This window comes from Schistocerca gregaria, chromosome 7 (genome assembly GCF_023897955.1).
Source record: "Schistocerca gregaria isolate iqSchGreg1 chromosome 7, iqSchGreg1.2, whole genome shotgun sequence".
Classification (NCBI taxonomy): domain Eukaryota; kingdom Metazoa; phylum Arthropoda; class Insecta; order Orthoptera; family Acrididae; genus Schistocerca; species Schistocerca gregaria.
In genome coordinates this window covers 28,924,845-28,937,950 of record NC_064926.1, presented here as the reverse complement: position 1 = coordinate 28,937,950, position 13,106 = coordinate 28,924,845, and the positions used below count along the sequence as shown (strand labels likewise).

General features: G+C 38.0%; 1 protein-coding gene across 1 annotated transcript in view; it reads right to left on the bottom strand.

Moving 5' to 3' along the window:
- LOC126281764 (protein unc-13 homolog C-like) overlaps positions 1-13,106 on the bottom strand; it is a 1,053,980-nt gene that overhangs the window by 75,714 nt on the left and 965,160 nt on the right. The window contains exons 28-29 of the mRNA XM_049980962.1: positions 8,527-8,752; positions 5,688-5,810 (exon numbers count right to left, since the gene is read on the bottom strand). Coding sequence (XP_049836919.1) covers positions 5,688-5,810; positions 8,527-8,752 — 349 coding nt within the window. The remainder of the gene's footprint in view (positions 1-5,687; positions 5,811-8,526; positions 8,753-13,106) is intronic.

Genomic DNA, 13,106 nt, shown 5'->3' with positions numbered 1-13,106 from the left:
TATGCGTGTTTGGCGCCGTGCAGGTGAGCGCCACAATTTGGACTGCATACGACCAAGGCACACAGGGCCAACACCCGGCATCATGGTGTGGGGAGCGATCTCCTACACTGGCCGTACACCTCTGGTGATCGTCGAGGGGACACTGAATAGTGCACGGTACATCCAAACCATCATCGAACCCATCGTTCTACCATTCCTAGACCGGCAAGGGAACTTGCTGTTCCAACAGGACAATGCACGTCCGCATGTATCCCGTGCCACCCAACGTGCTCTAGAAGGTGTAAGTCAACTACCCTGGACAGCAAGATCTCTGGATCTGTCCCCCATTGAGCATGTTTGGGACTGGATGAAGCGTCGTCTCACGTGGTCTGCACGTCCAGCACGAACGCTGGTCCAACTGAGGCGCCAGGTGGAAATGGCACGGCAAGCCGTTCCACAGGACTACATCCAGCATCTCTACGATCCTCTCCATGGGAGAATAGCAGCCTGCATTGCTGCGAAAGGTGGATATACACTGTACTAGTGCCGACATTGTGCATGCTCTGTTGCCTGTGTCTATGTGCCTGTGGTTCTGTCAGTGTGATCATGTGATGTATCTGACCCCAGGAATGTGTCAATAAAGTTTCCCCTTCCTGGGACAATAAATTCACGGTGTTCTTATTTCAATTTCCAGGAGTGTATATACTGTGCAGCAAGCTCAATTATAAGACAAATGAATGAGAAGGAGGAAGAAAAGGTAGAACCAGTGATCTCTATTGCATGGGAATGGCGGCATATTCTCCAGCAGAAAGTGCAATGCCATTGCCTGTGGGTGGATTGTTGGAGAATGTAAGCCTCATTTCAAGCCAGACAATTTGTGAATCCCAACATTTTGCGTCGAGCTTTTCATTTTGTTGTTATTACAATGGTTTTTGACTGTAACGAGTTCTAACAAGCATTACTCCTATGTATTTTGGAGGATGACAATGATGTTAATAGGTTCCTGACCATACTATATATAGCTCATGGTGAGCTTATTTGCTACATAGTTGGAATGTAAGGCCATGTCCTTGAATTGGTTACGCTTGGCTGGTTCTGATTATAGCACATTGATAAATGTCTGAGCACAGTTGTCAGATTTATCTCCACAGGGTTGAAGCTTTTGTTTTGCATAGCAAAAGGTAGGTCATTTGCATACAGAAAGCTTCTTGTAATTGGAATCAGCACTTGGACATTGGTTTAGTTGTCAGAAAGAACAGGAACACTTTCCTGAAGTAGTCCATTTTTCTGTGCTCTCCAGTGACCTCAGTGCACTTGGAAGTGAAGAGAGTAATAAGCAGAGTAAGATAGAAGTCCTTCATCAGGTTGTACAATTTCAATGTAGTATTCAGAAATTGGCAATATCACATGCTGTTGTTAGATTCACAAAAGTCACACCAGTAACATGACAAGTATCAACCTCACCCTACATGAGCCAAAGAAGATTCAAGAGCTACTCTGTACAGCTTTACCTGGGACAAGAACCTGCTTGCACATATATAAGTAAAGGGTCAATTGTAGCTAGGCTTCTATTCAGAATAACATGTTCTAGTAGCTTGTAGAGATGCCTTAAAAGAGTAACTCATGTAAAGTTCTTAGGGTACTTTGATTCCATACCTCCTTTAAGAGAGCTATCACTCTGCCTTTTGCCATGTCTTTGATATTTAGCAGCTGATCATGCAACTATTGAAGAGTTGTAGGTTTTATTCTCTTGCTTATGGACTAAATTTCTTTCTATATTTAATTTGGATGTTATCTAATCTAGCAGCCATACTGGCTCTGCTCTCCATGATAGTCTTAGCGAGTTCTTATACCTGAAACAGGAAATAAGACCATCACTCTGCTCTTTTGACATATCTTTACTATTTAGCACCTGATCGTGCAGCTGTTGAAGAGTTGTAGGTTCTATTCTCTTATTGATGAGTTAAAGTTCTTTCTCTGTTTAATTTGGATGTTATCTAATCTAGATGCCATACCGGCACTGCTTTCCATGATAGTCTTATTGAGTTCTGCTATCTGAAATAGGAAATAAGACCATAAGATTCCTTAGGATGATTGTGGAGTATTTTAGGTACATTTTCTTTGTGTTTGACTTTCCCATTCATGAGTTGTGTTGTTGGTAACATATCCCAACTGCACTGATGGTTTAATATTTACTAGACCTAGTTGGATCATTACTGTGACATCTCTCAGCCACAAAGCATGGAGATTGCATGATCCAATTCCTCTATGGATTTTTATACAAGTCTTCCTTTCCAACACTGTTAGTGACAAGACAAGATGGTTCTCAGTTTCCACTGTCAGCTCATCAAATGGATCTTTCTCAAATAGAGTCCTGTACTTTGTAAACTTAACAGCAAGCTCAATAATAAGACAAATGAGTGAGAGGGAAGAAATAACACAGACTCAGAAGAGAGTGCTGGGTAGGAAAAAGATAGAAGAAAAGAGCCAGAAGGCTTGACACAGAGATGGGAAGTGTAGAAAAATGTGGAAAACAAACAGTTTACAGTCTAGGTGTGTGTCTTGATGGACAAATCCTAACTTTTACAGTTCAGGAAAACTGTGTTAGTTGTGACGATTCCTGATGAGTAATGTGATGTAACAAGTATTCTAGTTTCATATTGCACAGCAGGCAATTAATAATATATTGGGTATCACTATTATGACAGGCACACTTCCTGCAGTTGGGATATACAACAGTTAGGAGTCTGCTTTTCTAATATAGGGCTTCCTATTACACTCATTTCCCATTCATCTCACTGAATGAATGTTTTTCTCTGCTACATGTAAGAAAATAGTATTAAGTTAGTAGGGTGTACATGATTACTTCAATGATCAGTTTTTACAAGTGGCAGCCAAGATGGAGAAAGTTTGCTATTTCGCACACAGCTGCACTGTGCACTCATTTCTGAATAACGACAAGTGTTTAGTAAAACAGTATTTTAAGACTACAGTATCCACTCATTGTGTATATCTGGAGACTCATCTAACATACTGAACTGATTATTTCAGCAGGCTCTGAAGGTACAGAGTTCAGAAATCATGTTCGCAAAATTTCACATTCTTCAAAAATCATAGACCTGATTGTGCCATGTGGAACTAAAAGGATTAGTTAATTCTAATATGGAACATTGTTAACTTAAGTTCATGCACAGAGGCAAGCAAGATCCATACATAAATATGGCAAAACTGAGAATGCCAAATAAGCATATGTTAATGAAGCATGCTATTTTTTGGTGTATTTATTCTTCCACAGCTACTTTGGAAGTGTTATACTGAAATACTTCTTACAGAATGCTAAAAAAAATAGTGGTTATGATGGCATCATTTAAATGCACCACAATAAAAAAAAAACATGCTTTTAACTCTATAAATGATTTTGGAAGATTGCTGAAATGGCTAAAGGTCAACCAATAGGTTCCTGGAATGAGAAAAGCTGTTATGTTATATAAGAAATAATATCCACCAGTTATCCAGCATTTTTCATAGTCATCTTGAGCAGAAAACTTTCACCAAAGATCACGTCACACTCATCAACATGAGGGACAGCAGAACTGATCCAAAACACTGCTTTATATAGGTTAGCCCCACACTGAAAAACACAGGGATCTGCAGCACCACCATGTAGTAACCTCATTACTCTTTGTACCACCACACACAAGTCTTGCAGAAGGGAAGACAGAATCACTCGCAGGAAATGCAGCTACACCTCACCTGTGATCTACTGCAGAAGGAGGACTGGTGCTTTGGGGCATCAACAATAACCATCTACACACATAATAAAGATGAACTGCCTCCAAGCCATGGAGATTTTCCTTAGTTGACATGCACTGTCTAGATGGATTTTACCACCCTCATCTGTGAATAGAATGGATGACAGAAAGTCCACACTATGGTGGTTTGTACTATGAACCAGCAATGAAAATGTCATTGTAGATGCAAGCCTGTAGGTAATAAGGCCTGCACACATTGTGAGTGATACAGATAGTTGCACCTGTCATGGAAAATGTTCTGTATGGTTGTCTGGCTTAGCCCATGCTGCTGGGCCTATGGACTTAACCTTCACAGCTACGGTTACATTGCTGGTTCTTTGCACAAGCCATTGTGGTGCTGGGATTTCTTTCATTCAGCCAACTAACATATAAGACTACCTTTATGAAGGCCAATATTGTCCAACTGTGCAACATCTGTGGGTTATGGATAATCACCATGACACAGTGGCAGTGAACCATCAACATCAGTTCCACCTTCAATGTTTGGGTGGGTATTATTGGTGCCTTATGAGACCAGTCAAGCCTCCCATAATGCCTCACAGCAAGCATTTCTTGCAAGTGACCCTGCCTCTTCTGTTTGAAGACTTGCCTTTGGAGGTAAGCAGGGTAATGTTACCACATGATAGGGTTCCAGATCACTGCTCTTTTCGTGAGTTCCCATGTGGTTTTCAAACACTGAAACTGACACTGTCAAATATCTTTTATCTCCAACTTCAAGTGGATGCACCTCCCTTGGAACACACATCGGACACAGGCTTCTCGGTGATTCACTAAAAGTCTCCATTCCTTTTCTTTCACACCTTTTCCTTCCCCTTCAACTCTTTTGCCAGAAGAAGGAGCTGCTGGCTATGAAAGCATGTAACAGTTAAATCCTCATGTGTATGTGTTCCTCTGCTGCCACTTGGTAAGTAGATTTTTTCATCTACCTATTTACATTCTAATATCAATAACTGATTATTTTCATTATTGTATGTATCCTGCTATTTAAAACCAAATACACCATCTTCACTTGCTTTTCTTGTGTGATGCAAAACTGTTCAACAAAGTACAAAAAGTGAGTATCTGTAATGCCATCTCACCACTGTCCATAATGACTTTAGCTAATTTGCTTGAAATTGAGAAAAGCACACTTTTCGCACGAAACAGAATACACATTTGAGATTTTCTTGACCCACAGTTACTAATACACATTTCTACTTCAAGTCTACAGTATATGACACTGTTTAAGCCTTAAAGGACTAGTCCAATTAATGCAATATTTAACAAGACATTCATATTTTTAGTCCAACTTATGCAATGTATACCTATGCATTCATATGTTACTGTGCACAATCAACATCAGAGTGGGTATAATGCAACTGGTAAGTACTCCTTACATTAACAAAATTTTCCATCATCTGTATGTAATACCTAGGCAGTCAACATTTTCTTTAATTCTGTTAATCTGTTTACTACACGAAACTACATAACTATCCTGTATCGTCTTCACAGTCCCATTATTTGCATTCTCAATGTCCATGTCATTCTCTTATTAACATCATCCCATACATTAATAAGGTGTGCAACAATATTTATAGAGATTTAGCAATGAGAACATTAGATGTATTAAAATGGTAAACTGTTGTAACAGGTTATCTAGCATTTAATTACAAACTGACAGTTCCACTACTCTTTCCAGCTAAGCAGCAATGCAGCAGGTGCTTTAGCAGCAAAACCATTGTGTACATACGTGTCATAATAATCTGAAATAAATCTGTATCTACTGATTGGAATCCAAACATTTTTGTGAGTTATGCTAATCTCAGTTTGTGCATATTTCTAGTTTACTTCTATCAAAGCTCAGTTATCTTCAGTCACATTAACCAAGCATTAGCAAATGACTTGGCAAATGTTTACCTTGGCGTGATTCCCTACGTTTCTTGGCTTTCAGAGGCTCTTCTAGCCCTTCCATTCCCTCTTCCTCTTCACGTTCAATGGATATTGAACGTTGTCTAAGGTTTGATTTGTTGTTAAGTGGAACTTTAGTGTTTTTAATGAAAGAAAAAGAAAGGAGGAAAGAAAACAGATAAAATAACATATATGTTTCTTTTTTGGACAATCACAGAAATGGTACTAGAAATAAAAGCATACAAAATCTTCAAAACTTTTTCAATTTATAAAAACAAAAACAACACACAGGTTCAGAGAAGACTGGTTACTATCATGCAAATCACATCTGAAGCTCACACAGAAAGCTTACATAAATGTGGGTAGGTTGTAATACGCAACAGAGGGTTGAACTGTTTGAAGTACTTTACTTAAAGTCAGGAAGATACCATGCTAGACAGACAAATATATCTATGCTGTTATGAATTCTTCAGAAAAGCATATATCAGTTAAGTGAATCTCTCAAATCTGAAGCCATCCAACTCCATTTATACACAATATTACACTGACAGGCATATCTACCAGCAATTACACACCCAAAGTAAAATACAGGTCCATCAGTTAAGCTGTTGGTAGTAAACAAAAAATTCTCCCTGCACAATAAAATGAACATATACACACTTCATGCACAACATACCAGCACATAAAAGCAAGTGTGAACATGTGCAACGTGTTCCACACACATACATGAACACATTCAGTTTTGGATGATTAATTCTATCACTTGCACCCCTATAAATTCTCTTACTACATAAATTGTGGTTTTCAAAATTCTGTATTCAGAGTTGAAATCTGAGTGTTTGTGATTTTCAAAGATGACTTTGAATTTAAATGATACATATACATGCGTAAACCTCCTCTTGTCTCATCAACAATTTCATAAGACAACAATGTGGAATTTTTTTCACTGCACATAGGAACTGGAAACAGTACAAAATAAAAAAAAAAGGTTACAATAGAAATGAGATCTCAAGTAGCTGTATTTAATAAAGTATCATCCCAAAAGAGTGCATATGGAATGCAAGAAATGTGACATTCTGCACCCTCTACATAAAAAATCACTTCTTTAGCAGTGAAGAAGAGAAAGGATTAAAAGGATTTGGCATGGAAAACTATAAAAAATTATAATTTAGATATGAATATTGCGTTAAGAGATGTCTGAGTTGCTGGTTCAAAAGAAAATAATGATCAAGAGGATCAAAAAAAAAAAACCTGACTTCACTATTTCTGTACCTTCTCTCTATATTCTGGCTTCTCACTGATTTTGGTCAGCAATGTTCTTTATGTTCCACCTGTATTTGCTCTTACTGAGGACACAGAAAATGTACATAAACAGATAGGTAGACAGGTAAAGAGTGAGATATAAAAAGAACAAATGAGACCACTAATGTGGTGATAGTTAGGGGCCTCTTTTATAATTATTACTATGATGACTTCGATTCCATGGAAAAACAAAAGTCTGGAGGAACCATGTTGATATGTAATGACTGTAAGACTGTAAATTGTCCATACCATGTGCGGGGGCCCACATCTGCTTAAAAATATTGAGTACAGCTGACTTCATTGTGCAAGGAAAGAACTCTGATACCTGTAGGAGGATCCTTGAACCATTTTGTTTAAATTGGGGCAATGCACTTTTGTACTGAATATACTGGTTTCCAGTAGAGTACTGCAGGTGAACAAATGGATGCAAAATACCTGCAAGACATGATAACAGACAGATAATTTGAACATTAATGTGATATTTCTCATATAAGTGTAGCACATGATTGGTTAAAAGGATATACCAGAGTTCAGTTGTATTTTTGATGTATTTGTACATCAATATCACTGGGTACCAAAGGTATGGTAACCCATCAGTCAGGACAATATTTATGATTTATGCTTCAAGTTTTGAATGCAATCCCTCCAGCACACAAATTCATCTCTGTTACCTGCTGTTTGTTTCACACTGGTCTTAAAAGAAACTATTTGTTTAAGGTATTGGAGTCTGAGAAATTTCCATTTTGCTCTGTGCTCTATTTATGCACACAGAATACAATAAAGAAAATGGCTTGTAAAGGACGTTTTCACCAAGAAGATTTTCAAGTGCCTGTAATATCCTAACAAGGAGTATATTAGATACTTATGAAATGAACGACATAATAGTATTACCTTCCTCTTATTCTTTCTTCTTAAGGGATGAAGTGTTGGAGTAGGATTAGAGCCATGACACTTGTTCCTCAATTAGATAAATTTTAGGTAATCTTCTTTGCATTTCTACAAGTGAGTGTGAATGTGAACTAATCATCTTTCTGCAGTGAATATGTAAAACACTACAATTCAATCCAGGAGAGCCATAGGTGAACCATTATGTGTGTTTCAAGATGTGAATCAACAGTTTAAAGCTCTCATACCCTTTATGGCCTGTATTTATCTACTGTGATAGATGAAACATTGAACAACTGACAGTGTAGCAGATGGCATTGTTTCTCAAAATTGGCACTTTTTTATTTTAGGTTACTAAAATAGGGGTAATACAGTTTAATATGATTTTCTTTTGCAGATACATTGAATTAAAAACTGTGAAATTTATGATGTATTATTTGGAAACTATCCTACTCTTTCAGGAAATAGTATTTCTGTTTGATTAGCAGAGCTGAGAGGTCTTCCCTTGAAATTGTGAGAATGTTGTACACTAAAATAAAAAGAAATCAAATAGCCAGTGACTGGAAATTCCATTCACTGATTGTTTGATACTGTAACATGTTGTCATGGATACTGAACAGAGGACAGTAAAAGGCAAAAAGTGCAATATGAAACTGCTTACCTTCATTTGTCTGAGTTGTGACAAATGTCTTTATTAGAGTATCTGTTGTTTGCGTGTACAGTGAGAGAGCGTAACGAAGTGACTGGAGCTCAGGGCTTTTCTCCAAGAATGCTTTTTTCAATCCATTACCACCTGCATGGAAATATAGTTTGATTGTATCCAGTGCCACATCAAGCACAGCACACTGCTTTGGCGAGAGATTCTTCTCAACTTCTTTTGAGATGTCCTAAATGATTCAACATAACAAATTTCTGTATTAGTAGGAATAATGAATATGAGAAAGATGTTCATGAACAAAAACGTTTGAAGAGAATATAATGGTCACACTTTTAGTCAGTAAAAATCATGAGATTCAATTACATATCAAAGAGACACAGACTGCAACACTGAAACCAAAGTGGAAAAAGCTCTGTTCCTTATTATTAATGAGATTTCAGTTCATCATGTATCTACCTTTTATTTGTCAGGATATGGTATCTATCAGTTCATTTTGTCATGGTCCCCAGTTTTATCATTAGATCTGCTTTTGAGGTTAGAGGGTGTAGAAATTCTTGTGTATGTGATTCTATCACATACGAATCAATCACAAAAGCAATCTGATTTATCATATCTGTTGAAGTGAAATGTTTATATTCATCTCTCTGCTGTATACTATATCTATGTCTTTGGTTGGTATCACAGAATAAAATACATGTGTCTTGTTATAGCAACTATGTCGTGTGTATACTTTATGTTGTGCCCTTTAGTTCTTACTTGGATTTTCTGCAATAGTTTATGAACCCAGTACTATTATTATTATGTAGTATTCTGCCTAGTGGCAGGTCCATCTCTTTATACGGGGAATTACTGATTCCACTGTTCCCTGTCTTCAGTTTCTTCCTTCAGTCTGTTATATCTCCTTGTATCTTTCATGTCGTCCAGATGTTTCCTCTGAGTTTCCCTTTGATGACATCATGTTTGAGTCCCACATATCTAAGTATATGTCCAATCCAGTTAGCCTTTCTCTGAAGAATTGTGTACAGAATACTTCTCTTCTCTCCTACTCTTCGCAGTACATCATCATTTTTTATGCGATCTGTCCGCTTGATCTTTTCCATTCTCCTCCAGCACCACATTTCAAAGCTCTCTAAGTATTTGTTCTCCTTCTTTCTCTGCTCCATACAGTGCAATGCTCCCAATGTAGCACTTTATCCTTTTTTCCCCTTAATGCCAAACTCAACTTGCTGGGCAGCAGAGTCCTCTTCTTGTTGAAAGCAGCTTTGGCCATGGTGATTCTTGCTCAGATTTTGTTGGTGCAGTGGGCATCCTTTGTGATAAAACTTCCCAGGTATTTGAACTGATTCACATTTTTCGATGTTGATTTCCATGCTGTATTTTCTTCCTGTTTCCACCAAATTGTTCCTCATGTGTTGCAGCTGTCTCTGTTTTTTAGCGAGCACTACCAGGTCATCTGCATACTTGATGGTGTTGATAAGACGTCCTCCTACTTTGAAGTTTCCGCATTTCTTCAGCCCTTCTCTTGCCAGAATTTCTCCATACAGGTTGAAGAGACTTGGCGACAGACAACATCCTTGTCTCACTCCCCTTCCTATTTCCACACTGTTTGTTTCTTTGTAGTTTAGTCGTACCTTTACCCTTTGTCCCAGGTACAAGTTCCTTATAAGTCTCCGATCTCTCCAGCTGATTCCTATTTCCTTAAGGATGTTCATCAACTGACTCTGCCGAAGGCCTTCTGCCAGTCTATAAAACTAGCACAAACTTCTTCATTAATGGCCAAAACTCTCTCTGACAATATCCTCATCATGCCTTTCCTGAAGCCAAACTGGTCTTCTCCCATGACTTTAATTTTGTTTTCCAACAGTCTATTTAGTATTCTTGCAATGATCTTTGCCACATGTGATATCAGAATAATTGTTCTATAATCACTAAACTTCTTGGCTTGCTTTTTCTTCTCAAGAGTAGCCATTGTGACATCCAAAATGTCTTCAAGCCATTCTCCAGTTTCATAGATTTTGTTTATGATTTGTGTCAGAACTTTCAAACATTCATTTCTTATTTCTCTGAGCAAATCCACTGGTATGTCATCATCCCCTGTAGCTTTTCTACTCTTCATGTCCTTTATCACCTTCTCTACTTCCCTTGTCAGTATACAGGGCCCTCTTTCAACTTCGTCAATAGCTTCCTCTGTCTCGATGTTGATGTCATCTGGGTCATGTTCTGTATCTTATAGTTTCCTTATCTATTCTTCCCATGTTTTCAGCACTTCCACTTGTTCAGTAACCACTTGTCCTCTAGAATCTTCTATTCCAAACATCCTTACACTTTTGTTCTCTCCTTCTCCCAGTTTCTTAGTTTTCTGGTATATAAGATCATACCTTCCTCTTCTTTGTAGTTCTTCTACTTTGTCACACATTTCTTCCAAGTACTTTTCCTTTGCTTTGTCTGTTTCCCTCCTGTGGGCGTTGTTAAGTCAGCTGTATTCTTCTTCATCAACATTTTTACACTTCCTCCTTTCCTCCATCTTCTCCATCATCTCATTGGTGATCCTGGGTTTTCTCATTCTCTTTGTTTCCCTCCCAGCTTCACTCTTCAGAGTACCTAACAAAACCATTTTTACATTTTGCCAATGAGCTTCCACACTTGAACTTGTATTTTTGTTTCCCACTTTGTTAAATTTTTTCTCTAACGATTCTCCTACTGCCAATTATTTTCTATTAGCTTTTCCAAGTCCCATCTCTGTTTTCTCCTCCCATGCTGTCGGATCTTCTTCAGCCTCGTGCTGATATCTGCAACCAAAAGGTTGTGGTCCGTGTCGATGTCGGCAGCTGGCTTGGTCTTGGCGACCTTCACACTGCCCCTAAACCTTTGTTTGATGAGTATGTAGCCCATTTTAATATCTGTTCACATCTCATGGGCTCTTCCATGTGTACAGTTTACTCTTCCTTTTCTTGAACCAAGTGTTCATCACCACCAAATTATTTCGGTGACAGAATTCCACTAGCATTCTTCCTCTGTTGTTCCTTTTTCCTAATCCATATTGTCCAAGAATATTTGCTTCATTGCCTTGTCCATACTATTCCAGTACCCATGATTAAGGTATTTACTTTTCCTGTTCCTTCAGATGGAATGATGTCTTCTATTTCATTATACATTTTCTCGGCTTCTTCGTCATCATGATCTGATGTTGGCATGTACACTTGGACTCAGTACACAATTCAAGAAAGGAATTGGGTATTGCAGTTTTACATTTTGTGATGCCAGAAATGCGTTAGTGTATGTTGCATGCTATGCACAGTTCATACTGTATATATGTGAACAACTGCTGCACGTTTCTCTTGTGGAATTTTTGCGGTTGTAAATCTGAACTGTTTTACAGGACTACAATAGCTTTTTGTGGCATAGAGAAGCTGTGTGGGGCTGAAAATTGGACTATTTGGAAGTTACGAGTATGAAATTTACTAAATGCGTCAGACAGTGCATATGAAGTGTTTATTGGCGATGTAGAAAAACCTGCAGCTTTGCCAGTGGATGCAACATTGGCACAAATAGATGTGTTCAATGCTGCACTAAAAACACGGGACAAAGCTGATTGTGCAGCAAGTCAGATTATTGTTAGAACTGTAGAAGCAACGTCGTGGTGTTGTTGGTTGCATGTGAGAGTGCACAAGATATGTGGGACAAGCTACATGCTGTTTGAACAGAAAACAAAGCAAGGTGCACATTCTGTTCAGTCAGAATTCTTCAATTTTTGCATGGTGACACATCTCACTAGTTTTGAAAACTTGCAGGAACTCAATGTGAAACCCGATGACTCATTGTTAATGGTGCGACTACTTGACAAACTGCCTGACAATTATCAAAGTCTGTGACAGTCGTTGTGGGCAAGATCTGAAGATCAACAAACACTAAAATGTTTAATGGATGTGTTAACAGGACGAGGTAGTTGCACTTTTCGTTTCCAAAGCAAACATTAAAAATGCAGATGGCATCACTATGACGAATGTTACTTCGTCAGACAAATACAAAAAGTCTACAAACAAAAAGAAGCTCAAATGTTTCGGTTATGGTGGATTTGGCCATATTAAAAAAATATATATATGTCCAAATGTGAAACATAAACAAAAAACTGTCCACAACTAAAATAAAAATGATTTGCCTGACCAGACTTTCATTGATGAAGTAATAAATGGGGAATTGGACAAGGACAAGGACTCATGGATCACTGATTGTCGAGCAATGAATCATATGGCTAAGAAAACTGAGTGGTATACATTATTTACTAAATTTGCAACACCACTGCAGATATGCACAGGCAATGATTTGACTATGAGCACACTAGGAAAAGGGAAGCTTTTGTCAATGGAAAATGGAAGTTGTGCCATACGTATAATGTTTTGTATACTCCAGAATGCTGAAGATATCTCTTTTATGTATCATCTGCTATGGACAAGGGATTAGACTTTTATTCATTGAATGACATGTGTGAGTTCCGAAACAATGGCGTTGTAAAAGTGTGTGGCATAGGTAGTGGCAACTTATTGAAGATTTTGATTTGAGTGACAAAACAAATTCAGCCTTGT